Source organism: Triticum aestivum, chromosome 1D (genome assembly GCF_018294505.1).
Source record: "Triticum aestivum cultivar Chinese Spring chromosome 1D, IWGSC CS RefSeq v2.1, whole genome shotgun sequence".
NCBI lineage: Eukaryota > Viridiplantae > Streptophyta > Magnoliopsida > Poales > Poaceae > Triticum > Triticum aestivum.
Window position 1 is genome coordinate 367,304,351 of NC_057796.1, and position 26,820 is coordinate 367,331,170.

The window sequence follows — 26,820 nt, forward strand, 5'->3', positions numbered from 1 at the left end:
TTGGATGTCGTTGATAACGGGATCACATCATTAGGAGAATGATGTGCTGGACAAGACCCAATCCTAAGCCTAGCACAAGATCGTGTAGTTCGTTTGCTCAGAGCTTTTCTAATGTCAAGTATCATTTCCTTAGACCATGAGATTGTGCAACTCCCGGATACCGTAGGAATGCTTTGGGTGTACCAAACGTCACAACGTAACTGGGTGGCTATAAAGGTGCACTACAGGTATCTCCGAAAGTGTCTGTTGGGTTGGCACGAATCGAGACTGGGATTTGTCACTCCGTGTAAACGGAGAGGTATCTCTGGGCCCACTCGGTAGGACATCATCATAATGTGCACAATGTGACCAAGGAGTTGATCACGGGATGATGTGAGTTACGGAACGAGTAAAGAGATTTGCCGGTAACGAGATTGAACAAGGTATCGGGATACCGACGATCGAATCTCGGGCAAGTAACATACCGGTAGACAAAGGGAATTGTATACGGGATTGATTGAATCCCCGACATCGTGGTTCATCCGATGAGATCATCGTGGAACATGTGGGAGCCAACATGGGTATCCAGATCCCGCTGTTGGTTATTGGCCGGAGAACGTCTCGGTCATGTCTGCATGGTTCCCGGACCCGTAGGGTCTACACACTTAAGGTTCGATGACGCTAGGGTTATAGGGAAAGTATGTACGTGGTTACCGAATGTTGTTCGGAGTCCCGGATGAGATCCCGGACATCACGAGGAGTTTCGGAATGGTCCGGAGGTAAAGATTTATATATGGGAAGTCCTGTTTTGGTCACCGGAAAAGTTTCGGGTGCTATCGTTAATGTACCGGGACCACCGGGAGGGTACTGGGGGTCCACCAGGTGGGGCCACCGGCCCCAGAGGGCTGCGTGGGCCAAGTGTGGGAGGGGACCAGCCCCAGGTGGGCTAGTGCGCCCCCCACAAGAGGCCCAGGGCGCAGGAAAGGGGGGGAAGGGGGAAACCCTAGGCTCAGATGGGCCTAAGGCCCATCTAGTGGGGCGCCCCCCTCTCTCCCTCCTTGGCCGCCCCCCCAAGCCCCATCTAGGGCTGGCCGCACCCCTTTGGGGGGAACCCTAGATGGGGGCGCAGCCCCTCCCCTCCCCCTATAAATAGTTGAGGTTTTGGGGCTGCCATACACATGAGAACACATCTCCCTCATGGCGCAGCCCTACCCCTCTTCCTCCTCCTCTCCCGCGGTGCTTGGCGAAGCCCTGCGGGATTGCCACGCTCCTCCACCACCACCACGCCGTCGTGCTGCTGCTGGACGGAGTCTTCTCCAACCTCTCCCTCTCTCCTTGCTGGATCAAGGCGTGGGAGACGTCACCGGGCTGCACGTGTGTTGAACGCGGAGGCACCGTTCTTCGGTGCTTAGATCGGAATCAACCGCGATCTGAATCGCTACGAGTACGACTCCTTCATCCGCGTTCTTGCAACGCTTACGCATCGCGATCTACAAGGGTATGTAGATGCACTCCCCTTCCCCTCGTTGCTAGATTACTCCATAGATTGATCTTGGTGATGCGTAGAAAATTTTGAATTTCCGCTACGTTCCCCAACAAGGTCAAGTGACCAAAATAAAACCACAAGTAGGGAGCTAGGTTAGGGCCTCGTAGACGCCGGGAAGGTCGAGCTTGCGGCAAAAAACAGTGACACCGCACCATTGATGCAACCAAAGCACCACAACGACTCGACTCGGTCTTTGGTGGTCGATGGGAGCCATCTGACGGGCACTTGTCCGTGTCTATGAGTGACGAAGGGGCAGCGACCACCAGTATGAGTGACGAAGGGGCGGCGACCACCATTACGGGCGGCGAGCAGCCGGAATTGGGCCAAATTCGGTGTGGCGGTGAATCTCGTATGGGGGCACCGGCGGGGTTACCGCGACCGTTCGAAGTGGCGGCGTCGAGCGCTGGAGTCGCGACAAGGTCAGGGATGGGTGGAGGAACGAAAGTGGTGCATTAGCAACCGGAATCGAGCCGACGACGGTCGGGGTAGAGGCGCGACGTGGTATGGTAGGAGAAAGTTCCAGTGTGGCGGTTGGGCGTCCGCGCTCAACAATTTAGAATTTGCGATAGGCACACGCGTGCTAAAAATTTGCAACACCAAGGGCTGTTTTTTGGGCTGCTCCAAAATGGGACAAAAGAATATGAATAGGCAAGCTGTTGGAGCACTGTTTTCTCATCCAAGTACCCTAAAAACGGTTCTTTTGGGCGGCCACCCTATTATAGGGCTGCTATTGGAGATGCCTTTAAGGCCGAGGAAGACTGAGCAATCTCTCTCAAAGTCACTAGGGAAAGCTTTTCTCCCCTCAATCTTCGTTGGCGAGACTGTGGATTTGCCTTCCCTCCGTCTGCTGCTCTGGGGGTCGGTGACAGGAAAGGGAATCATCATGCCTTTGCTCCAGCTAACAGTTAGGTAGGATTTTAGTACAAGCAGGGACGTCGTTCGGACGGATGGCGACGCTTTTTCTTCGAGTTAGTCTTCCGAGTTTTGATCCTTCTTAAGCTCCTCCATCAGGACTGATTAGACGGAGCTTCGGCGTAGACTCCTGCCAGCTCATCGGGGCGGCGAGGTTAGGGTTTCTCGCCGTGCATACGCAACGGCAAGATTTGGCGTCGGGTTCTTCAGATCGATTGAAGAATTCAATGGCGACGACTGCGCCTCCGCGACACTAGTCCTTAGAGGCACATGCACGAAAACTTTTCCGGGTGTCATGCATGGACAAGATCGGGACTGATTAGACGAAGCTTCGCGTAGATTCCTGCCAGCTCATCGGGACGACGAGGTTAGGGTTTCTCGCCGTGCATACGCAACGGCAAGATTTGGCGTCAGGTTCTTCAGATCGATTGAAGGATTCAATGATGATGACTGCACCTCCGCAACACTAGTCCTTAGAGGCACATGCACAAAAACCTTTTACGGGTGTCATGCGTGGATGGACAAGATTAGACCGGCTCCGGTATTGGAGTGGCGCTAGCGGCATGTCGGCGCCTCTGATCGTTTGGTTGTCCATATACCTCAATGTAATTTTTATTTGTGTTGGTGTTTTGTATCTCGGGTTATAATACTACCTGCGACCTCACTTCAAACTAACCATGCTTCAAAATTGTGACACTTATTTTTTATGAGAGCGAGTAAGATATGATCCTTTTCAAAAAAAGAAAAAAAATCTGAGGGTCGGTCGTCAGCGTACTCGTATAACTTTACTGATGCTAACTGCAATTGTACTGTATACCTGGCCACAAATCCATAGTACATAGACGGATGTATTAGTCTCGGTCAGTGAACATTGACAAGCTTTCTCTTGTAAATGTAATTCGCCGAGAAGTAGAGGAAAGCAAGAAGCTCCAGCGCGCTGAGAGCAGCGAGGAGCAGGTAGAAGTAATCAAGATGGCCCCTGTTGAGATTGTCGGCGAACCAGCTCGTCCCGCCGTCCCTCCTCGTCAACCCGTCGATGACCGAGATGAGGAAGCTGCTGATGAAGCTGCCGACTCCGAGGACGCTCAGGTAGAGCGCGAGCCCGAGGCTCTTGAGCTCCACGGGCATCTGGTCGTAGAAGAACTCCTGCATGCCGACCATGGCGAACACGTCCGCCGCGCCCAGGAGCACGTACTGCGGCACGATCCACCACAGGCTCATGGGCACCACCTCGCCGGGCTGATCGACCACGCCGGCGTCCCTGGCCGCGCCGAGCCGCCTCATCTCCACCAGCGCGGCGGCCACGAGCGCGGAGAGGGCGAGGGCCATGCCCGTGCCGATCCGCTGGAGCATGGTGATGCCCGAGGCCACGCCGGTGATCCTGCGCGCCACGGGCACCAGGACGCGGTCGTACAGCACGATGCACGTGATGACGCTGACGCCCAAGAAGCACTGGACCGCCGCGGGCGGCACCTCCAACGACGACGACCCGATCCTCCGGTCGAGCGTCGCCGCCTGCTTCGTGAACAGCGTCGGCGGCTGCGCGAACACCACGCCGTAGAGCAGACACGTCGCCCATATCGGGAACAGCCTCGCCAGGCCCCGCACCTCCTCCATGAGCACGGCGTCCTCTGCGCAGTCACCCTCTGGCGACCTCTTGCGCCATGCCTTCATGGCCTTGCCGACGCGCGAGAACGCGCTGTCGCCCTCGCCGCCACCGGAGTCGTAGAACCGGTACGTCCTGGTGCCGAGCAGGAAGACGAGGAGCGCGAGCAGCATGATCACGCACGGCACGCCGAAGCCAAGGCCCCAGCTGACGTTGTCCTGGACGTAGCTCATGATGGCGACGGTCACGGTGGCGCTCCCGCAGACCCCGAAGTACCACCAGTTGAAGAAGGAGCCTCGCGACGACGACTCGCCGGGGTCCGTCACGTCGAACTGGTCGGCGCCGAAGGCCTGCACGCAGGGCTTGTGGCCGCTCTGCGCGATGGCCACCAGGTAGAGCGAGACGTAGAAGAAGGCCGTCTGCAGGGAGGAAGGCGGGCATTCTCGCCGGCCGTCGCCGGAGACGTTGCAGTGCTGGCTCTTGGGCGACGGGAACATGGACGAGAGCGTCAGCATGCCCAGGCCCTGCAGAAGTGCAAGATTGTCAGTTCGCATTTGTGAGTTTCTTGAATTTTTCTTTCCCGTGCAAATCAAGTTGAAAAATAAATAAAATTGTGAATCAATGTTGCGCTATCTTGACGACGGGCTATAGCGAATTCAAATTTTTAGTTTCTGAAAACTGAATAAATCGATACGGATCGCTGTGGCAAGCAACCCGATGGAGCAGGTGTTTGCTTCTTTTGCGGAACAGAGGCCAGAAAGGCATGATCAAGAGTACCATATCGCCTTTCAGACCAGGCGTCACAGTCATATCCTATCACCGATCATAAAAAATAAATAAATAAATTGGGATCATCAAGTTTGAGATCGCTAAACCACTGAAAATGACTGACCAGGCGTGTGCGTATACGTTCCACTGAACAAAAACATGTGGAAAACAGGTGATGGAAAAGTGAAACTGTCACTGTTTCTGCTGAGTTAGAAAGATCAGAAGCAGAGTAGCTAGACAAACGTGACGCATGATAGAAAGATGGAGGAAACAGAGTTTGCTTGGGCTATCATGTTTACTCACTGTAAATCGCTATCATGCCAAGCACTAGTTGCTGTCTCTGCTTACCCCGGATCCAAAACATCCCTATGCGTGAGCACTAATCTATACTATGCTACACAATTCTTTGCGCCATTTGTGCGGGATTTGTGCGATCTCAAGTCGCACGCAAGTGGCAGATGGGACTGATAATGTAGCACAAAAAAGATCAGTGAACTCCCATGATCCAATCTAATGGTGCCTAGAGACTACAGAGAAATTAACTGAACAGTATACTTGAGACTGAGAATGGTGGAAGTAATTTCAGAGACGGCTGAGTTGCCAGGCTGACCGTGATGTAGAGCACGGAGGAGGCGACGATGGTGCGGTACCGGCCGAGCCACGAGTCGGCGACGGCGGCGCCGAGCAGCGGCAGCATCGACGCGGCGCCCGACCACGCGTTGACGGCCGCGGCGGCGGCGGCCGTGCGCTCCCCGAGCGGGCCGGTCAGGTAGCTGATGAGGTTGGAGGAGATGCCGTAGTACGCGAACCGCTCCGCCACCTCCACCCCTGGATTTCCCAACCCCAAAAGGCGCAAATTAGCAAATCGAATCGAGCAAACAAGCTAGGAGCGAGCTCGATGGAGTGAGGGATCGTGGCCGGGCTTACAGATTATGAACAGGGCCGACCTCCAGCCGCCGGTGGCGCGGCGGTGGCCGGATCCGGCGCGGAGGAGGGGGGCGGAGGAGCCGGAGCCCGACTCCGGCGCCATGCTCGATGGCTGGCTGGGAAGTGGGAGTGAGCTGGGTGTGATGAGCTCCTCGTTGATTAGACGGTGACTTGAAGAGGCTTCTTGTACCTGTACCGGTGGAGAGGAGGTGGTGACCGTGATGCTTTTTTTTTCCAGTTCGGAGGAGTCCCATTTTTGAACTGTTCTTTTTTTTGCTTTTGCGGAAGGCAGCACGCTACTTTTCATTTCTTTTTTCGGAAACCCGCTGATTTTCATTTCATTTAGGCCTAGTTCGTTGTGGAGGATTTTCGTAGGAAAAGTATAGAAACAATGATAAATTCCAAATGTTCGGATTTTTACCATGGCAATTTTAGTTGACGCGAGGATGGCATTTTTCATTTACGAGCACGGCTATTTCCTGGCAAAAAATAAATTGAGGGCGAATATGCCATGTTTGTCAACTAAATTTGTTATGGTCAGCAAACATAAATCGCCACAAAAAAATGTTTGTTTTGCCAAGGTCAAATCCCAAACGTCCGGGACTTACCGGCGTCCTTTTTTCATAGGATTCTTATAAAAAACCGAATTGGTGATGATGGTGTGTCTGCCATCTTGCAATATAGACCGTCCGATCTATATCTGACGGATAGAAAGCAAACTATGGCAATTTTGCAAAAAGATACCCGCATCTCTCTTCACATTTGCAGATGCAGATAAGGTCTTTCCTCGTTCATCCTTATCTCCCACAACCTTGAGCAATTAAAAAAGGAAGTCTCTGGAACAATCTAGCATGGTGGCCACTATCGGCGTTGTCCATCCCCATGCCTTCGCTCAGTCCGACAATCAATCACCACCACGCCCCTGTGACGCCCCCGATTTGACCGTACACTAATCATGCACGCAAATGTGTACGATCAAGATCAGGGACTCACGGGAAGATATCACAACACAACTCTAAAACATAAATAAGTCATACAAGCATCATAATACAAGCCAGGGGCCTCGAGGGCTCGAATACAAGTGCTCGATCACAGACGAGTCAGCGGAAGCAACAATATCTGAGTACAGACATAAGTTAAACAAGTTTGCCTTAAGAAGGCTAGCACAAACTGGGATACAGATCGAACGAGGCGCAGGCCTCCTGCCTGGGATCCTCCTAACTACTCCTGGTCGTCGTCAGCGGCCTGCACGTAGTAGTAGGCACCTCCAGTGTCGTAGGTGTCGTCGTCGACGGTGGCGTCTGGCTCCTGGACCCCAACATCTGATTGCGACAACCAGATAGAAAGGAAAAGGGGGAAAAGAGGGGGAGAAGCAACCGTGAGTACTCATCCAAAGTACTCGCAAGCAAGGAGCTACACTACATATGCATGGGTATATGTGTAAAGGGGCATATCAGTGGACCGAACTGCAGAATGCCAGAATAAAAAGGGGGATAGCTAGTCCTGTCGAAGACTACGCTTCTGGCCATCTCCATCTTGCAGCATATAGAAGAGAGTAGATTGAAGTCCTCCAAGTAGCATCGCATAGCATAATCCTACCCGGCGATCCCCTCCTCGTCGCCCTGTTAGAGAGCGATCACCGGGTTGTATCTGGCACTTGGAAGGGTGTATTTTATTCAGAATCCAGTTCTAGTTGTCATAAGGTCAAGGTACAACTCCGGGTCGTCCTTTTACCGAGGGACACGGCTATTCGAATAGATAAACTTCCCTGCAGGGGTGCACCACATAACCCAACACGCTCGATCCCATTTGGCCGGACACACTTTTCTGGGTCATGCCCGGCCTCGTAAGATCAACATGTCGCAGCCCCACCTAGGCTCATCAAAGAGGTCAGCACGCCGGTCTAAACCTATGCGCGCAGGGGTCTGGGCCCATCGCCCTATGCACACCTGCACGTTGCGTACGCGGCCGGAAGCAGACCTAGCCCCCTTAATACAAGCGCGAGCTTACGGTCCAATGCGGCGCGCGCCACTCAGTTGCTGACGTCAAAAGAGCTTCGACTGATACCACGACGTCGGGATACCCATAACTACTCCCACGTAGATGGTTAGTGCGTATAGACCAAATGGCCAGACTCAGATCAAATAACAAGATCTCGTTAAGCGTGTTAAGTAACCGCGAACGCCGACCAGGGCCAGGCCCACCTCTCACCTAGGCAGTCTCAACCTGCCCTGTCGCTCCGCCACAAAGATCCACTCGCGGGTACTCCTACGAGCCGACCCGACTTTAGTCATCTCATGTGTCATGTATATAGTATATAAGTATATACCCGTGATCACCGCCCAGGTGATCACGGCCCGATAGTATAGCACAGCAGACGGACAAGAATGTAGGGCCACTGATGGAAAACTAGCATCCTATACTAAGCATGTAGGATTGCAGGTACAGGTATCAACAGTAGTAGCAAGGATAGGCTATGCATCAGGATAGGATATCGAAAAGCAGTAACATGCTACACTACTCTAATGCAAGCAGTATAGAGAAGCATAGGCGATATCTGGTGATCAAGGCGGGGGGGGGCTTGCCTGGTTGCTCTGGCAAGTAGGAGGGGTCGTCAACTCCGTAGTCGAACTGGGCAGCAGCAGTGTCGGTCTCGTAGTCTACCGAGAGAAGAGGGGGAAGAAACAGTAAATACAATGCAAACATAAGCATGACGATGCGTGACATGACAATGAGCGGTGCTATGTGTGACCTAACGCGACAGTAGGTGGTACCGGCGAAGGGGGGAACATCCGGGAGGTATTCCCGATGTTTCGCGTTTTCGGACAGACGGACCGGAGGGGGAAAGTTGCTAGTTCGATAGGTTAGGGAGGTGTGGTGGACGAACGGACTGCGTATTCGGATTCGTCTCGTCTTTCTGAACAACTTTCATATAGAAAACATTTTCATCCAAGTTACGGTTTAAAAGATATGAATTTTCAAAGTTTATTTGAATTTCTGGAATTATGTGAATTAAGCAAAAAATGAATTTATGACGTCAGCATGAGACAATGCTGACGTCAGCAGGTCAACAGGTCGGCTGACCAGTCAAACCAGACAGGTGGGTCCAGTGGGACCCACATGTCAGCCTCTGTTAGTCTAATATTAATTTAAACTAAACTAACAGTCTAATTAGAGGGGTGGGCCCCATATGTCAGTGAGTGATTAGTTAATCTAATTATTTTTATTTATAAAACATTTTTCTTTTTCTTTTTGTTTTTAATTTTTGCGGCGGGGCCCGCATGTCAGTGCCTGGGCCTGCCCAGTCAGCACGTTGACTGGGTGGACCCAGTCAACGGGGCCCACGGGGCCCACTGGCAGTGGCACTGGGGGGGCCCAGGCCAGCCACGTCGGCGGCCGGCGCCGGAGCAACTCCGACGAGCCAAACGCGGCGGCACGGCTCGGGAGGGGCGCGGGTTTCGCGCACAGGGGGTCTGCGGGGTCGTGGCTGGGCGCGTTCGACGCGGCTCGCGCCGGCGGCGAGTGCTTCGGGCTGGGGCGGGTGCGGCGTTAGGGCGCGCGAGCGGCCGAACTAGCTAGCTAGGCGGGTGCTACACGGTGCGGTCGAGCTAACGGGCCTACGCCCATGACCAAATGGTCACCGGAGACCCGCCGGCGGCGAGCTCCGCGGCGCGGCGTTCGGGCGCGCGTGGGGAAGCCGCTAGGGGGCGCGCGAGAGAGAAAGGACAGGGGAGGAGGGGGAGAGGCTCACGGCGAGGCTGTAGGGGGACGGCAGCGTGCTCGGGGAGGCTCGAGGCGGCGAAACGGGGCGGCGATCGACGGCGGCCGTGCGGGGAAGACGAGCTCGGGGAGGCCGTTGCAGTGGCTCGGAGCTCCAACGGAGAGGTGGAGGTGGTGTAGTCGAGGGCGGCGACGGCGTACGACACGGCGAAGTGGCGATTGGGGCACGGTGGCCGCGGGAACGACGGTGAACGGCGGCGACCGCGTCGGGCGTGGGGAAGGGAGGAGCGGCGCGGATCTGGGGGGGAAGAGAGAGGCGCAGAGGCCGAGAGGAGAGCGGGGCGAGTGGGAGAGAGGCCCGAGGAGGCGGGGGTGCTGGCGCCCTTATCCTCCCCGTCGCCGGCGAGGGGTGCGGCGGGGACTGCCCCTGTTCCGACCCCGGTCGGGGGAACAGGGAAGGGGGCGAGTGGGAGAGGTGGGCTGGGCCGGGGGTCGGCCCAGTCGGGCCAGGGGTCCAGTGGGGGGGAGGGCCTTCTCCTTTTTTCTTTTTCTTTGCCTGTTTGTTTCTGTTGTATTTTCTTTTTATTTGTTTATTTTCTTTTCTGTTTTATTTCATTTAAAAGTATTTAGGTATTTTATAAAAATGTGTTTTCTCCACCATAATTACCAGTGTATTATTTGGCACCCACCGAACATTTTTGTTTAAATTTTTGAAAACTTTTATTTTCCACTTTAATTTTAATTGAAGTTTGAATTAGGAGTTTGAAAAGAAATGTGATTCCAAATGTGATCAAGCCCTGTTTAGCAACATGATTAGCTTAATCACAGAGAGTTACTGTAGCATGATTCTCGGGGTGTTACAAATCTCCTCCACTACAAGAAATCTCGTCCCGAGATTTAGGAGGTAGAAGGAAACAGTGCGGGGTATTCTTCGCGCAGACGATCCTCTCGTTCCCAAGTGGCCTCATCTTCAGAATGGTGCGACCACTGGACTTTGAGAAACTTGATCGCCTTCTGACGTGTGCGGCGTTCAGCTTGGTCGAGAATGCGGACCGGATGCTCCTTATAGGAGAGGTCTTGCTGCAATTCGAGCACTTCATGATCCACAGCTCGGATTGGATCCTTGAAGCAACGGCGGAGCTGTGACACATGGAACACATCGTGAACCTGAGAAAGGTTCGGCGGTAGCTCCAGTTGGTATGCCACTTTTCCACGCCTTTCGAGAATAGTGAATGGGCCAATATAGCGAGGAGCTAGTTTGCCCTTGATCCCGAAGCGGTGAGCACCCTTCATAGGTGTGACTCGAAGATAAGCCTTTTCGCCAGGTTGATAGACCATGTCTTTATGATGACGGTCATACTGACTCTTCTGACGTGACTGAGCAGTCTTGAGATTCTCGCGAATAATGCGGACTTGTTCTTCGGCATCTTGGATAATATCCGGACCGAAGAGTGGACGTTCCCCAGTTTCTGACCAGTTCAGAGGGGTTCGGCACTTTCGTCCATATAACACTTCGAAGGGGGCCATCTTCAGACTAGCTTGATAGCTATTATTATAAGAGAACTCAGCATACGGGAGAGATTCCTCCCATTTCTTGCCGAAGGAAATAACGCAAGCTCGAAGCATGTCTTCGAGAACTTGGTTGACGCGTTCAACTTGTCCTTGCGATTGAGGATGAAACGCAGTACTGAATGACAGATGAGTTCCCATAGCTTCTTGGAAACTTGCCCAGAATCTTGAAGTGAATAAGCTGCCACGGTCTGAGCTGATAACCAATGGAATACCGTGGAGTGAAACAATCCTGGACATATAGAGCGTTGCCAACTGGCTAGCAGTGATCGTTTCTTTGACTGCCAGGAAATGTGCAACTTTGGAAAGCCGGTCAATGACGACAAGAATAGCATCATTACCTTTCTGTGATTTGGGAAATCCAGTGACGAAGTCCATCTCAACATGGTCCCATTTCCATTCAGGAATAGAGATAGGTTGCAGAGTTCCAGCAGGCCTTTGATGTTCTGCTTTGATACGACGGCAAACGTCACACTCAGCAACATAACGAGCAATGGCTTGCTTCATATTAGACCACCAGAATCTCTGACGGATGTCTTGGTACATCTTTGTACTACCAGGATGGATACATAGAGGCGTATCATGAGCTTCTTTCATAACTTCCTGTGTCATATCCAGGTTTTTCTCTGCACATGGCACCACTAGGCGGCCCTTGAAGTATAGGGTGCCATCTTCAGCAATGGTGAAGAATGAGGGCTTTCCTTCTGCGAGGTAGCGCTTAATCTTGTGGGCTTCAGAGTCATACTTCTGTAGCCTTTTGATGCTATCCACGAGATCTGGTTTAGCAACTAGGGTATTGAGGGAACCCTGGGTAACAACGTGGAGGTTCACCTTGCCAAACTCCTTAGGAGGGGGAGCGAGTGCACCCGGAGGAACAATATGGAGGTTCAGCTTCCTGAATTCTTCAACAAGCGAGGGCTGAACTTTGTGAACCTGGAGGTGGTTGCAGTAAGACTTGCGGCTCAAGGCATCAGCCATTACATTAGCCTTGCCTGGCGTATAGGAAATACCCAAGTCAAAGTCTGCAACAAGCTCCATCCATCTCTGTTGACGGAGGTTCAGATCTGGCTGAGTAAACAGATACTTCAGACTTTGGTGGTCAGTGAAGATCTCGCAACGATTACCGAGAAGGTAATGTCGCCACTGCTTCAGCGCATGAATGACAGCAGCAAGTTCGAGGTCGTGAACTGGGTAGTTCTCTTCGTGAGGGCGCAATTGTCGAGAGGCATAAGCAATCACTTTGCGGTCTTGCATTAGGACACAGCCTAATCCTTGACGGGAAGCGTCGCAGTAAATGACAAAGTCCTTCTTAGTATCAGGTGGAGCTAGAACTGGAGCAGAAGTCAACTTGTCTTTGAGTGCCTGGAAACTTTCCTGACATTTGTCTGTCCATTGGAACTTGACACCCTTATGCAACAGGTTAGTCAGAGGCCTGGCGATCTTAGAGAAGTTCTCGACGAATCGACGGCAATAGCTGGCGAGACCGAGAAAACTTCTGACTTGCTTAACGTTCTTGGGAGGAGTCCAATCAAGAATAGCCTGAACTCGCTCGGGGTTGACGGCAATACCATCCTTAGAGATGACATGCCCAAGATAGGTTACTTCCGGTAGCCAGAATTCACATTTGGAGAACTTGGCATATAGTTGATGTTCTCGTAGCTTTTCCAGCACAAGTCGAAGATGTTCAGCATGTTCTTCTTCGTTCTTGGAAAATACCAGGATATCATCCAGATAAACCACGACGAACTTGTCGAGGTAATCCATGAATATATAGTTCATCAGACGAGAGAAGGTGGCTGGAGCATTGGTTAAACCGAAAGACATGACGGTGTACTCGTATGAACCATAGCGAGTCACGAAGGCGGTCTTTGGGATATCCTCTTCGCGAACACGGATCTGATGGTAGCCCAACCTCAAGTCGAGCTTAGAGAACACTGACGAACCCGCCAGTTGATCATACAGATCATTGATCCGAGGAAGAGGGTATTTATTCTGAATGGTAGCTTGGTTTATAGGACGGTAGTCTTGAACTAACCGGTTTGTCCCATCCTTCTTCTTGACAAAGAGAGAAGGTGCTCCCCAAGGAGAGCAACTTGGGCGAATGAATCCTTTGCGAAGAGATTTGTCGATTTCCTCCTTAAGCTCAAGGAGTTCATGCGGCGGCATTTTGTAGGGTCGCTTGGCTATAGGAGTGGTGCCTGGTTTCAAGTCGATGATGAATTCGACAGCTCTAGCAGGGGGAATCCCTGGAAGTTCTTCAGGGAAGACGTCGAGGAATTCACGCACGACGGGAATGTTTTCAATGCCCTCGAGTGGTGCAGCGTTCAATGCATTCAATGCATAGAGCCTTGCCTCGGCATTTTGCACCAGATGAGCTTGGTAAGCAACTATTTCATCTGAAGGGTGTAGCAGATGGACGGTCTTAGTGGCGCAAACTATAGAAGCAGTATGCGCTTTCAACCAATCCATACCCAAAATGAGGTCGATGTTAGACGACTTCAGGATAATGGGAGAGGCATAGAATTCCAGCCCTTCGATTTCCACGGGGACATCGATGCCAACCAAGGAGGTTTGACACTGTCCCACGGGGGTTTTGACCAATACAGAGGTGTTCATCTCCTCACATTTAACGTCGTGCTTGTATGCAAAATCTTCTGACATGAATGAATGCGATGCACCTGTATCAAATAAAACGGATGCTGGTACTGAATTTACGAGGAGTGTACCCATCACAGTAGCAGGCTGGTCTTGAGCTTCGTTGAGATCAACGTGGTTGGCATGAGCACGACCATAAGACTTAGCATTGTTGTTGCGGGGCTGATTGTTACCACGGCCAGTTGCTGGAAGGGCAAGTTGATTCTGATTCTGATGGCAGTCCTTGGCACGGTGACCTGGTTGTCCACACCTTGTAGCACAAGCCATTATTCGGAGTGGGAACAGGAGCTTGGGATGGTGGAGCTGGAAGTCTTGACTGCCTAGATGGTGGTGGAGGCAGACGAGGTGCAGCATAGGTCTGCCTTGGGGCAGATGCATTTGGACGGTACATGCTGTTCGGGATCCATATCTTACGCTTCTGTGAGGGCGAGCCCGAAGATGAGCCCGTGTCACGGTTGCGCCTGTGAGAGCTCTGGTATTCCTGCAGACCAGTTTCGACATTGATGGCCTTGTTCACCAAGGTGGCGAAATCAGCAAAGTCATGCACTAGAAGTGCGAGCTTGATGTCAGCTTGAAGGCCATCACGGAACTTCTCCTGTCTGCGTGCATCAGTTGCAATGTCTTCTTCAGCATAGCGGGACAAGTCCAGAAACTCCCGCTGATAAGCTTCGACAGTTTTGTTGCCTTGGGTGAGGTTGCGGAACTCACGCTTCTTCCGGTCCATGACTCCTTGAGGAATGAAGCGGGCACGGAAAGCAGCTTGGAAGTCTGGCCATGTGATGATTGTTCCAGCTGGCAGAGTACGCCTGTGGCTGTCCCACCATTGAGCTGCGGGTCCCTTCAAGAAGAAGGAAGCAAAGGTGACATAGCTGGCAGGGGCTACATCAGCAGACTCCATCTCATAGGTGATGTCACGGAGCCAGTCATCAGCATCCAGAGGCTGAGTTGAGCTGCGGTAGATGGTTGGGTTGAGGCGTATGAAATCTTGAAGAGTCACTTGGGCTGGCTGCTGGTTCATATTGGGGCGAGGAAACTGAGCCATCATATTTTCCATGAATTGGCGGTTCAGTTCAAACTGTTGGATCATACCAGCCATGTACTCAGGTGGTGGTGGGGCATCGCCACCACGACCACGACCACCTGGTCTAACCATCCTGCTAATATATAACAGGGGTAGTTCAGCATTGAGAAATTTGCAATGACAAGAATCATTCATGATGAAACATGCATAATGAAAGGAGCACGATAGCTACTACATAGTAGTCGGCATAACTTACAAAAGGGGTCATGCATAGAGTTCAGTACATAGACTAAAACATCATAGGCGGCACACAGGCTCGCGGCGACTGCAACTAATACTACAAGCAAGCCTACATCAGTCCCAAGAGGTACTGTGGAGGTAATCGTAGCCCGACAGCTGGTAGTGAGGCAACGGATAGCCCTCCACGTCAGCAGACTGGGGGCCGCGGATACTCAGGTGTAGAGCCCGACGCTCAGGTGGCAGAAGAGGACCAAGTGCGGGAGAGTAGCCTCCCACCTCTGGCCAACCGACACCGTGGGGCATCACGGTCCTGGCTGGGTAGATCGCAGTACGCGGTACCTGTCCAGATCGGACAAAGGGGTGCAGCAGCGTCAGAGCACGGTAAAGGTGCTGACGGGTGGTGTACATCTCGTGGCGAAGAGCTCGGTTAGCTCGATCCAGCCCATCAGCATGCAGAACCAGGTGCTGATGGTAGAAGGGCTCTCGGGTGACAGTGGAGTAGGCAGCAGTATAGTATCCCTCCGCACCAACATCAGATGCGATAGCAATGTGCCTGAAAGGGGAGGTGTCCAACTCCTGATACTCTCCACGAAGACGTGTCAGAGCAGCATAGGCAGCATCGTGGACAGCCATATCGATGGTCACACCAACACCATGTGCGGTGTGCAGCACAGTAGTGGAGTCGTACTCCCGAGAGTAGAGGTGGACGATGGCACGGTACTGCTCCTGGTTAAAGTCCTGGTACTCCTCGTAGACGGTGTACTCAGGGTGCCAGCGATAACCCAGATAGGTCATCATCTCAGCTAGCACCGCAGGTGATCCCGAGGCACCAATGGCCGTCGTGTGGCGCACGACCTGCCTCGTGGGTTCCATCTGAAAGCAAAGACGTTTCAAAGGAGTCAAATGACAGTGTGTGAATTGTTCAAAATACTATTCTAAGAAACAACTATGGCTTATCCAACTTTGGGGTGAATGCGGTCACGGGATCCTAGTGTTAAAGTTAGTAAATTCGTTTAACCCGAGTAGAAGAGAGTTCAGAGTCCCAGAGTAAAGGTCGAGGAGTAAAAGATCCTAGTACCACCCAATGGCGACGTGGGCCCGTAAGACACACAGCCATGTTAGTAAAAGTTTTGTAATGTCTAGACTCGACTTCGGCCAAGGAGTGTGGAAAGGGGGATTCCTACAGGCAGTCGGCTCTGATACCAACTTGTGACGCCCCCGATTTGACCGTACACTAATCATGCACGCAAATGTGTACGATCAAGATCAGGGACTCACGGGAAGATATCACAACACAACTCTAAAACATAAATAAGTCATACAAGCATCATAATACAAGCCAGGGGCCTCGAGGGCTCGAATACAAGTGCTCGATCACAGACGAGTCAGCGGAAGCAACAATATCTGAGTACAGACATAAGTTAAACAAGTTTGCCTTAAGAAGGCTAGCACAAACTGGGATACAGATCGAACGAGGCGCAGGCCTCCTGCCTGGGATCCTCCTAACTACTCCTGGTCGTCGTCAGCGGCCTGCACGTAGTAGTAGGCACCTCCAGTGTCGTAGGTGTCGTCGTCGACGGTGGCGTCTGGCTCCTGGACTCCAACATCTGGTTGCGACAACCAGATAGATAGGAAAGGGGGAAAAGAGGGAGAGAAGCAACCGTGAGTACTCATCCAAAGTACTCGCAAGCAAGGAGCTACACTACATATGCATGGGTATATGTGTAAAGGGGCATATCAGTGGACTGAACTGCAGAATGCCAGAATAAAAGGGGGATAGCTAGTCCTGTCGAAGACTACGCTTCTGGCCATCTCCATCTTGCAGCATGTAGAAGAGAGTAGATTGAAGTCCTCCAAGTAGCATCGCATAGCATAATCCTACCCGGCGATCCCCTCCTCGTCGCCCTGTTAGAGAGCGATCACCGGGTTGTATCTGGCACTTGGAAGGGTGTATTTTATTCAGTATCCAGTTCTAGTTGTCATAAGGTCAAGGTACAACTCCGGGTCGTCCTTTTACCGAGGGACACGGCTATTCGAATAGATAAACTTCCCTGCAGGGGTGCACCACATAACCCAACACGCTCGATCCCATTTGGCCGGACACACTTTTCTGGGTCATGCCCGGCCTCGTAAGATCAACACGTCGCAGCCCCACCTAGGCTCAACAGAGAGGTCAGCACGCCGGTCTAAACCTATGCGCGCAGGGGTCTGGGCCCATCGCCCTATGCACACCTGCACGTTGCGTACGCGGCCGGAAGCAGACCTAGCCCCTTAATAAGCGCGAGCTTACGGTCCAATGCGGCGCGCGCCACTCAGTTGCTGACGTCAAAAGAGCTTCGGCTGATACCACGACGTCGGGATACCCATAACTACTCCCACGTAGATGGTTAGTGCGTATAGACCAAATGGCCAGACTCAGATCAAATACCAAGATCTCGTTAAGCGTGTTAAGTAACCGCGAACGCCGACCAGGGCCAGGCCCACCTCTCACCTAGGCAGTCTCAACCTGCCCTGTCGCTCCGCCACAAAGATCCACTCGCGGGTACTCCTACGAGCCGACCCGACTTTAGTCATCACATGTGTCATGTATATAGTATATAAGTATATACCCGTGATCACCGCCCAGGTGATCACGGCCCGATAGTATAGCACAGCAGACGGACAAGAATGTAGGGCCACTGATGGAAAACTAGCATCCTATACTAAGCATGTAGGATTGCAGGTACAGGTAACAACAGTAGTAGCAAGGATAGGCTATGCATCAGGATAGGATATCGAAAAGCAGTAACATGCTACACTACTCTAATGCAAGCAGTATAGAGAAGAATAGGCGATATCTGGTGATCAAGGGGGGGGCTTGCCTGGTTGCTCTGGCAAGTAGGAGGGGTCGTCGACTCCGTAGTCGAACTGGGCAGCAGCAGTGTCGGTCTCGTAGTCTACCGGAGAGAAGAGGGGGGAAGAAACAGTAAATACAATGCAAACATAAGCATGACGATGCGTGACATGACAATGAGCGGTGCTAGGTGTGCCTAACGCGACAGTAGGTGGTACCGGCGAAGGGGGGGAACATCCGGGAGGTATTCCCGATGTTTCGCGTTTTCGGACAGACGGACCGGAGGGGGAAAGTTGCTAGTTCGATAGGTTAGGGAGGTGTGGTGGACGAACGGACTGCGTATTCGGATTCGTCTCGTCGTTCTGAGCAACTTTCATATAGAAAACATTTTCATCCGAGTTACGGTTTAAAAGATATGAATTTTCAAAGTTTATTTGAATTTCTGGAATTATTTGAATTAAGCAAAAATGAATTATGACGTCAGCATGAGGCAATGCTGACGTCAGCAGGTCAACAGGTCGGCTGACCAGTCAAACCAGACAGGTGGGTCCAGTGGGACCCACATGTCAGCCTCTGTTAGTCTAATATTAATTTAAACTAAACTAACAGTCTAATTAGAGGGGTGGGCCCCATATGTCAGTGAGTGATTAGTTAATCTAATTATTTTTATTTATAAAACATTTTTCTTTTCTCTTTTTTTTTAATTTTGCGGCGGGGCCCGCATGTCAGTGGCTGGGCCTGCCCAGTCAGCAGTTGACTGGGTCAACCCAGTCAACTGGGACCCACGGGGCCCACTGGCAGTGGCCCTGGGGTGGCCCCAGGCCAGCCACGTCGGCGGCCGGCGCCGGAGCAACTCCGACGAGCCAAACGCGGCGGCGCGGCTCGGGAGGGGCGCGGGTTTCGCGCACAGGGGGTCTGCGGGGTCGTGGCTGGGCGCGTTCGACGCGGCTCGGCGCCGCGCGTCCAACGGTGGTGGCCGGAGCGGCTGGAACGGGCGGGGGCGAGCGCTACGAGCTCGCCGGCGGCGAGGTACTTCGGGCTGGGGCGGGTGCGGCGTTAGGGCGCGCGAGCGGCCGAACTAGCTAGCTAGGCGGGTGCTACACGGTGCGGTCGAGCTAACGGGCATACGCCCATGACCAAATGGTCACCGGAGACCCGCCGGCGACGAGCTCCGCGGCGCGGCGTTCGGGCGCGCGTGGGGAAGCCGCTAGGGGGCGCGCGAGAGAGAAAGGACAGGGGAGGAGGGGGAGAGGCTCACGGCGAGGCTGTAGGGGGACGGCAGCGTGCTCGGGGAGGCTCGAGGCGGCGATCGACGGCGGCCGTGCGGGGAAGACGAGCTCGGGGAGGCTGTTGCAGTGGCTCGGAGCTCCAACGGAGAGGTGGAGGTGGTGTAGTCGAGGGCGGCGACGGCGTACGACACGGCGAAGTGGCGATTGGGGCACGGTGGCCGCGGGAACGACGGTGAACGGCGGCGACCGCGTCGGGCGTGGGGAAGGGAGGAGCGGCGCGGATCTGGGAGGGAAGAGAGAGGCGCAGAGGCCGAGAGGAGAGCGGGGCGAGTGGGAGAGAGGCCCGAGGAGGCGGGGGTGCTGGCGACCTTATCCTCCCCGTCGCCGGCGAGGGGGTGCGGCGGGGACTGCCCCTGTTCCGACCCCGGTCGGGGGAACAGGGAAGGGGGCGAGTGGGAGAGGTGGGCTGGGCCGGGGGTCGGCCCAGTCGGGCCAGGGGTCCAGTGGGGGGGAGGGCCTTCTCTTTTTTCTTTTTTCTTTGCATGTTCTGTTTTCTGTTGTATTTTTTTTATTTATTTATTTTCTTTTCTGTTTTATTTCATTTAAAAGTATTTAGGTATTTTATAAAAATGTGTTTTCTCCATCATAATTACCAGTGTATTATTTGGCACCCACCGAACATTTTTGTTTAAATTTTTGAAAACTTTTATTTTCCACTTTAATTTTAATTGAAGTTTGAATTAGGAGTTTGAAAAGAAATGTGATTCCAAATGTGATCATGCCCTGTTTAGCAACATGATTAGCTTAATCACAGAGAGTTACTGTAGCATGATCCTCAGGGTGTTACAGCCCCACTCCTCCTCACCTTATCTCTCCTGTTTCTCGAGATATCATTAGTTTTTACACATGGAATTACTCCCGCATGGGTCAATCACAACAGGTGTTTTGTAAAAGAAGCATCTTGATGTTCCGTGCAATGCACGGACATCTTGCTAGTTTCATAGGAAACATGTATATGAGTAGGGCACTTTGGAGGCCGGGCATCATGAAAGTCTTTATTTTGAAAAATAAAAAATTTGTAGTTCCAAAAAATTCTGAAAAACACACACAAGAATGCAAGGATGTGAAGTGTATGTGTGTAAAATTTCAGGATGAAATACCTTGAAATGCAAGCTGCATATAAAAAACAAAATCCTAGACTTTGAGGATGACGTATGCTAAAAGGCCCAAATTTGTCTTTCTTGTGTAGCTCTCATTTTAACATATTTTGATCTGAAAATTTGCACACAAGTACATTATGTATCTAGATATATATGTATTTTTGCAGAATATTTTTGAAAGTGAAAATTTTGAATTTTGAAGTTTTTAAATCAAGGCCTCCATGGATTTCGGTCTCCATTTGAATTTTTTGACATGTATATGAATTTTATAGAAATGCTATTTATTTTCTGTGTTTTCGAAGAAAACTACACATGCAGTCAAACCATTTTTTTATAGAAACGAGGCAAGACAATTCCTGTGCATAGCAAATAGACAACGCCTTTGCCCTTCTCATCCATCCATACCTCCTCCCCAAGAAAAGTCTACGGTTCCCCTGCCTCCCACCGGCGCCGCTGTCGGTCCGCCTTGTCTCCGGTGGCCTCAGTGCCATGGCGACGTGGTAGATCTTGGCCCTTGCCGGCGGGAGGGCTCTGTTTTCAGTTGTTTCTTCGGATTGTTAGGTTTTTGTCCTACTCAGGAAGACGAGACGATGGCAGCTCCCTGAAGATGGAATAAGCTTCTCCCCGCCTAGCCCCATCTCGATGGTGTGTCTACCATCATCGGTGGGTGTGTGTCTCCAGCGGATCTGTCCTTGATGGATTTGCTCGGGTTTGGTTGTAGTTTGTCTACGCCCATGTGGCCATGTGTTTTCAAGTTGGATCCTTCCGATCTACGCTATTCATCGGCGACGGTTATTGTTCTGCTGCGCTGGTCCTTTGGCCCTTAGCACGACGACTTTCCGACTGTCTAGTACAACAATTTTTGCTCGGTTTCAGCGAGGGAGGAGCAATGACGGCGGCACGCCTTCGGCTTGCTTCAGTGCTTATAGTTGTCGCTAGGTGATCTATGGATCTAAATGTAATTTTTTATCATTTCTGACGTTCGTTGCACTGGCATGATTAAAAATGAATAGCTCGTAAAAGGAAGAGGCAAGACAATTTCTTAGAATGACAAGTGTCATCCTATCAAATTTCTGTAGCCATGTTCTCCTATAAAAATCCTTCTTGGCGTGTCATAATCGGCCCGGCCGGTATGTCGAAGTGGGGAATAGCCATCCGAAAAATGTAAGCATGTACACCTTGAATTCATATCTATCCTCTGCCTAGCACGAGTATATACCGCTAATTCTAACCAACGGTAGCTGATGCTGCCTTCTTCTTGTACTTGAAGGTTACGGCGAAGAAGACGTACACCACAAGCTCGAGCGCGCTGAGCGCGGCGATGAGCCAGTAGAAGTAGTCGAGGTGGCCGCGGTTGAGATTGTTGGAGAACCAGCTCTGCCCCCTCTCCGAGCTCCACTTGTCGATGCCCGACACGAGGCCGCTGCTGATGAAGCTGCCGATGCCGAAGATGCTGAGGTAGAGCGCCAGCCCGATGCTGCGCAGCTTGTCGGGCACCTGGTCGTAGAAGAACTCCTGCAGCCCCACCATGGTGAACACGTCCGCCGCGCCGAACAGCACGTACTGCGGCACCATCCACCACAGGCTCATCGGGACCGGCACCCTGGGCAGGTCCGCCAGGCCGGCGTCCGCCGCGATCCGGAGCCGGCGTGTCTCCACGAGCGCCGCCACCACCATCGACACGAGCGAGAGCACCATCCCGACGCCGATGCGCTGCAGCATGGTGATGCCCGAGGAGACGCCCGTGCAGCGGCGCGCCAGCGGCACGATGGCGCGGTCGTAGATGGGCATGAAGAGCACGATGGTGATGCTGATGAAGCTCTGCAGCGCCGCCGGTGGCACCTGGACCCGCTTGCCGACGTGCCGGTCGAGGGTCGCCGCCTGCTTCGTGAAGAACGTGGACGACTGGGAGAACGCCACGGCGTAGATCAGGCACGTCGCCCAGATCGGGAACAGCCGGAGGACGCCCTTGACTTCCTCGATGAGGTCCGCGTTTCTGATCACCACCCCCTGCTCTTCCTCGTCGACCTGAGCACTGTACAAGATTTGAACAAAGCAGAGCAGTGAGACATCGCGTTCTTCCTCTTGCTGCTTGTATCGGTCGATCGAGCATCCTGCCAAACACTCTGTATTTATTACCTGTATTCCGGCGCCGATGTTGCCGGTCGATGAGCTTCATGCGAACCGGAGGCTGCAAGGGGACTCGACTTCCGCCGCTTGCTCCGCCACACCGCGAAAGCCTCGCCGGCACGAGCGAACAGGCTCCGCTGCTTGCCGTCGGAGGCGTAGTAGCGGTAGGTGCGGGTGCCGAGCAAGAAGACGGCGAGGGCGCAGAGCATCACGACGCACGGGATGCCGAAGCCGAGGCCCCAGCCGATGTTGTCCTGGATGTAGCTGAGGAACACGAGCGTGACGGCGGTGCCGGCGCATATGCCGAAGTACCACCAGTTGAAGAAGGAGCTCCGGGAGACGGCCTCCCGCGGGTGGCTCGCGTCGAACTGGTCGGCGCCGAAGGCCTGGACGCACGGCTTGTGCCCGCCCTGCGCCAGGGCCACCAGGTAGAGGGAGGTGTAGAACGCGGCCATCTGCAGACCGGACGGCGGCGGGCAGGGCGTGCCGCCGTCGGTGTTACTGCATTTGTGATCCCCGGAGGAGAGCAATGTCGAGAGAGCCAGCATGCCTAAACCCTGCACGAAGTTTCAGCAGTGCCAGTGAGAAATTTAGAAATGTGATGCATACGATCCTGTCTCGTGAATCAAACATAGGAGAAACAAGAGCAGAATGAAATCTCGTCCGTCCAAAATTATACAGTACTCCCTCCGTTCACAAATATAAGATGTTTTGAATATTTGAAATACAAACTACATACAAATTCAAACAAATGAACAAACACCTTAAAACGTCTCTATATACATCAAATTCACAAAAAAGTTAGACATCCTATATTTATGAACAAAGGGAGTACTACTACTACTACTACTAATTATTATTATTATTCATGCCTCTTATCAAGCGAGAGCTAAGGCCGGCCAAGTACTGTAGCTGTCACACATTTTTTTGGTAGTTTTATTGGTTTTCACTGTTTGCATCGATTTCTTAGGGTCTTTTTGTTTTCTCTTTTTTTATCCTTTTCACTAATTTTTTATTTTTTCTTCGATTTTCATCAGGTTTGTCCTTTAACAACACAGGTCTGCATTTTACATACACATTTTATATTTTTCTTATACATCAAGAACATTTTTACACACGTTTCACATTTGTTATGTTCATGATTGACATTTTTGCTAAATATATGTTTTCATGGCTATTTCTTCATACACATTGTACATTTTTGTATACATCTAAAAGATACTTTCGCATGTTTAATTATAAATTCATGATTTTTTAAAAAATACATGTTTTGAACATTTTTGAATGATTTAAATTATAAACTATCCGACTTTTTAACATCATATAATTTGTTTTTGAAATATGTCACAAACATATTGTGAAACTCGTGAACATTTTGTTAATGTAACATGATTTGTTTATTGATATGAAACCTATTTTTTGAATTACACGAACATTTTTACATTGTATAAACACTTTTTACAAAATGTTATGTATATTTTTTTGGAACACGTGAACATTTTTTAGATGTCAGAAATAGTTTTTTTTGACTACTATCAACATTCTTTTTAATGTGTGCTAACAAAATTTTAAAAACACATTAACATTTTTCTTATTCATAGTAAACATTTAAAAAAAATAACTAAATTAATTTTTTGGAATGTATTTATTTTGAATGTCTTAAAATATAAACAAAACTAAAATAAAATGAAACAACTAATACTATTGGGCAGGCCTAGTTAGCACATTCCCTAAGGCAAGACGTACCTCTGTCTCACTGTAAACGAGACAAAGACGCACTGTCCGACAGAAGTTTACCTAACCAAAACCCATCAACAAGCACTAGGTCACCTACTTTCCCCTTTGTCCTAATAGAAAAACCTACGCCCCCACTCAAGAAGAAAGGTACCGACTATATGTTAGTCGCCTGATTTTTTTCCCATTAGTGACTTCCTCGGAGTGTGTTTCATCTCCTTTCGTTGTCTTTCTCCTGACGCAAAGTCATTTTGACGCCAGCCGGGCTGCCTGCCACCACCGCCCCACGACCGGCTGCCTTGCCTCCCCACCCTTCTTAAGTTGTCTGTCGTCGCTCCCGACCATCCTTCTAACCATGTTGTCTTTCACATGGCATTTGAACCAATCAACCTCAGACTCCTCTCTATCGGCGAAGCCGTTGCCACACGTCCCCGGTTCCTGGTCACTCCCGATTCGGCCTCACTGCGGCACCCTCTCTCCCAACGGCAGAGCTTAGGCTGATTTTTGGGGGGCAAACAAATTCCCGCCTGGGCCAATTTTACTTGACATATGGGCCACATACTAGGAGATATACGAGAAAAATATCATGGGCTGGCTGAGTCCAGGTTGGCCCCTGAGAAGCTTCCGCACTGCTCTCACCAATCATATTTTCAAGCATCTTACGTATAGCAGACAAACGCAAAAAAAAAAGGAAATATAAACCCTACTCCGTTCAACACAACGCGCCAGCGGACACTTGGATGAAAAAAGTTGGAGTCCACTACAAATTTGATGTCCGATTTTTCACCATGCTACATCAAACGTTTTTCATGACAAATTATGTTCTTCGAGCATGGCAAATCCGCCTCAATCCATTCTTTGTCAGAAAATTACGGTTTTTGCAAATAAAAATTGCCATCATCACGCCAATATAAATTATCATTAAAAACGTGTGATGTTTTATGCCTAAAACTCTGACGTGTTTCCAAAGAAGTTTGTGCAGCTCGTGGACGTGGACGTGTTATCTTTCCTCGAGTAGTCCGCATGTGCATGCACCCTCGACCACTCGACTGTCCTCAGATTTGTGACCACTCGCCCAATCTCAACAACCCAAATAATTCGCCATATTTTAACATCAACTTGCGGTTAAATTCAAGCTAGAATCTATAGCGAACTGGACCAGAATATCTCAGGCGCTGCAAGCATAAATGGCCACGAGCCGTCGAGCCCACGACCGATTCAAGCACGCCACTACCTAAATGTCCGACTGACACTGGGTCCGGCACCGTGAACTCTGCCGCGCGTGAGGCAATGGTGATAATTGCTCGAGGCAAAAAAGAAATGACTGGTTTTGCGCCGGGCGTTGCGTACGTACCAGGATGTAGAGCAGGGAGGCGATGACGATGGTGCGGTAGCGGCCGAGGCAGGAGTCGGCGAGGGCGGCGCCGAGCAGCGGCAGCAGCTGCGCCACGCCGTTCCAGGCGTTGATGGCGGACGCGGCCTTGGCGTTGCTCTCGCCCAGCGGCCCCGTCAGGTAGCTGATCAGGTTCGCCGACACGCCGTAGAACGAGAACCGCTCCGCGATCTCCACCGCTGCACCCCCCGTTCCGGTTCCGATCATGATCACACACCAATTAACTAAATCGATCATTTGCAAAATAATCTGCTGTACATGCACTTGCCTATGATGAAGAGCGCCGACCGCCAGCGGCCGGTGGAGGCGCGGGGGGCGGGACGGCCGCGGTGGTCCACCGCCGCGACGTCGATGCCGTCGTCTTCCTCCATGCTGCTGCCGTCGGCGCGCGCGAGCAGCGGGTCGGAGCCCGAGCCGGAAGGCATCGTGGCTTTATATGGTATACTGACTGATTCCGGCGACGGGAAAATCAGGGTAGCCGGAGCAGAGCTGGCGTTGACTCCGGGTAGTCAGAAAATACGGCGTGGGGCACGTTGTCGACGAACGATCTCCGACGCCAGTCGAGGGAGATCGCGTCAACGCTCGAGCGGTCGGTGCTGTAGCCTCGTCGGCGGCGGCGGCTACCAATTAGAGTGGGAGTAAGGAGAGGATAAATGGCAATGGCTGATGAACTGTGGCCTGTGGGTATGAGATTGACTTCAGGTAGAGGTAGGTATAGAGGGGCGCATAGAATACGGATCCCATCGCCATCGCGTTCGCCACATCGGACAGACAGCCGGCCACATGCGGCGGCTAACTGCACATGTGCACGACTAGACACCGTCTCTGTCCAGCTGGACCATATATGGAGGCCCAGTAAATAGGAAAAAAAAAAGCATCCTGAGTCCAGTTTGTACAAAACCCTAATCTTTTTGCAGATAACAGGGAGCGCCAGTGCTATATCTCGCCCGTACGGATTTCTAATAGGAATCGCCTACATGTGATAACTAGCGGACCGGCCTATTAGCGCGGTTTGCTCGCTGCACGCTGTAGGTTCGAACAGCTACTGTCACAGTGTACATTTTTAGAGCACACGTGAAACATTTTTATCATACACGTTGAACATTTTTCAAATACATGATGTATATTTTATTAAATACGTGTTTTGAACACATTTTCGATACAGTAATTCTATAAATACACATTGCACATTTTTTAATGGCAATAAAAATGAACTATGAAAACATTTTTATACATAGTAGAAACATTTTTGAAAATGTCACGTACATTTAATGGGAAAAAAATTAACAAGCATAAAAATATTTTTACATTGTGTGTAATATTTTCAAAAAATTTCAAGAACCGTTTTTTAAATGCATGAATATTTCCATTAAATTTCACGTATATTTTATAAGGGTA

At 51.4% G+C, this 26,820-nt stretch overlaps 2 protein-coding genes across 2 annotated transcripts; both read right to left on the reverse strand.

The window, feature by feature from the left end:
• Positions 1 to 3,203: 3,203 nt before the first annotated feature.
• Positions 3,204 to 5,947, reverse strand: LOC123182125 (protein NRT1/ PTR FAMILY 5.10). The gene is made up of 3 exons (XM_044594592.1): positions 5,739 to 5,947; positions 5,422 to 5,639; positions 3,204 to 4,567 (listed from the first exon to the last, which is right to left on the reverse strand). Exons 1-3 carry the CDS (start codon positions 5,839 to 5,841, stop codon positions 3,299 to 3,301), a joined length of 1,590 nt encoding a protein of 529 aa, XP_044450527.1. The 5' UTR covers positions 5,842 to 5,947; the 3' UTR covers positions 3,204 to 3,298.
• A 15,241-nt stretch (positions 5,948 to 21,188) lies between these two features.
• On the reverse strand, positions 21,189 to 26,184 carry LOC123182124 (protein NRT1/ PTR FAMILY 5.10). Its single transcript, XM_044594591.1, has 4 exons — positions 25,691 to 26,184; positions 25,384 to 25,601; positions 22,305 to 22,852; positions 21,189 to 22,200 (listed from the first exon to the last, which is right to left on the reverse strand). Exons 1-4 carry the CDS (start codon positions 25,845 to 25,847, stop codon positions 21,393 to 21,395), a joined length of 1,731 nt encoding a protein of 576 aa, XP_044450526.1. The 5' UTR covers positions 25,848 to 26,184; the 3' UTR covers positions 21,189 to 21,392.
• Between the last annotated feature and the right edge of the window lie 636 nt (positions 26,185 to 26,820).

Coding starts and splice junctions, on each gene's coding strand:
- LOC123182125 (XM_044594592.1), bottom strand. CDS start 5,841: ATGGCGCCGGAGTCGGGCTCCGGCTCCTCCGCCCCCCTCCTCCGCGCC. Junction 5,640..5,738: donor GTCGGCCCTGTTCATAATCT/GTAAGCCCGGCC, acceptor TGGGAAATCCAG/GGGTGGAGGTGGCGGAGCGG. Junction 4,568..5,421: donor CCTCCGTGCTCTACATCACG/GTCAGCCTGGCA, acceptor GCACTTCTGCAG/GGCCTGGGCATGCTGACGCT.
- LOC123182124 (XM_044594591.1), bottom strand. CDS start 25,847: ATGCCTTCCGGCTCGGGCTCCGACCCGCTGCTCGCGCGCGCCGACGGC. Junction 25,602..25,690: donor GTCGGCGCTCTTCATCATAG/GCAAGTGCATGT, acceptor CGGGGGGTGCAG/CGGTGGAGATCGCGGAGCGG. Junction 22,201..22,304: donor ACATCGGCGCCGGAATACAG/GTAATAAATACA, acceptor AATCTTGTACAG/TGCTCAGGTCGACGAGGAAG.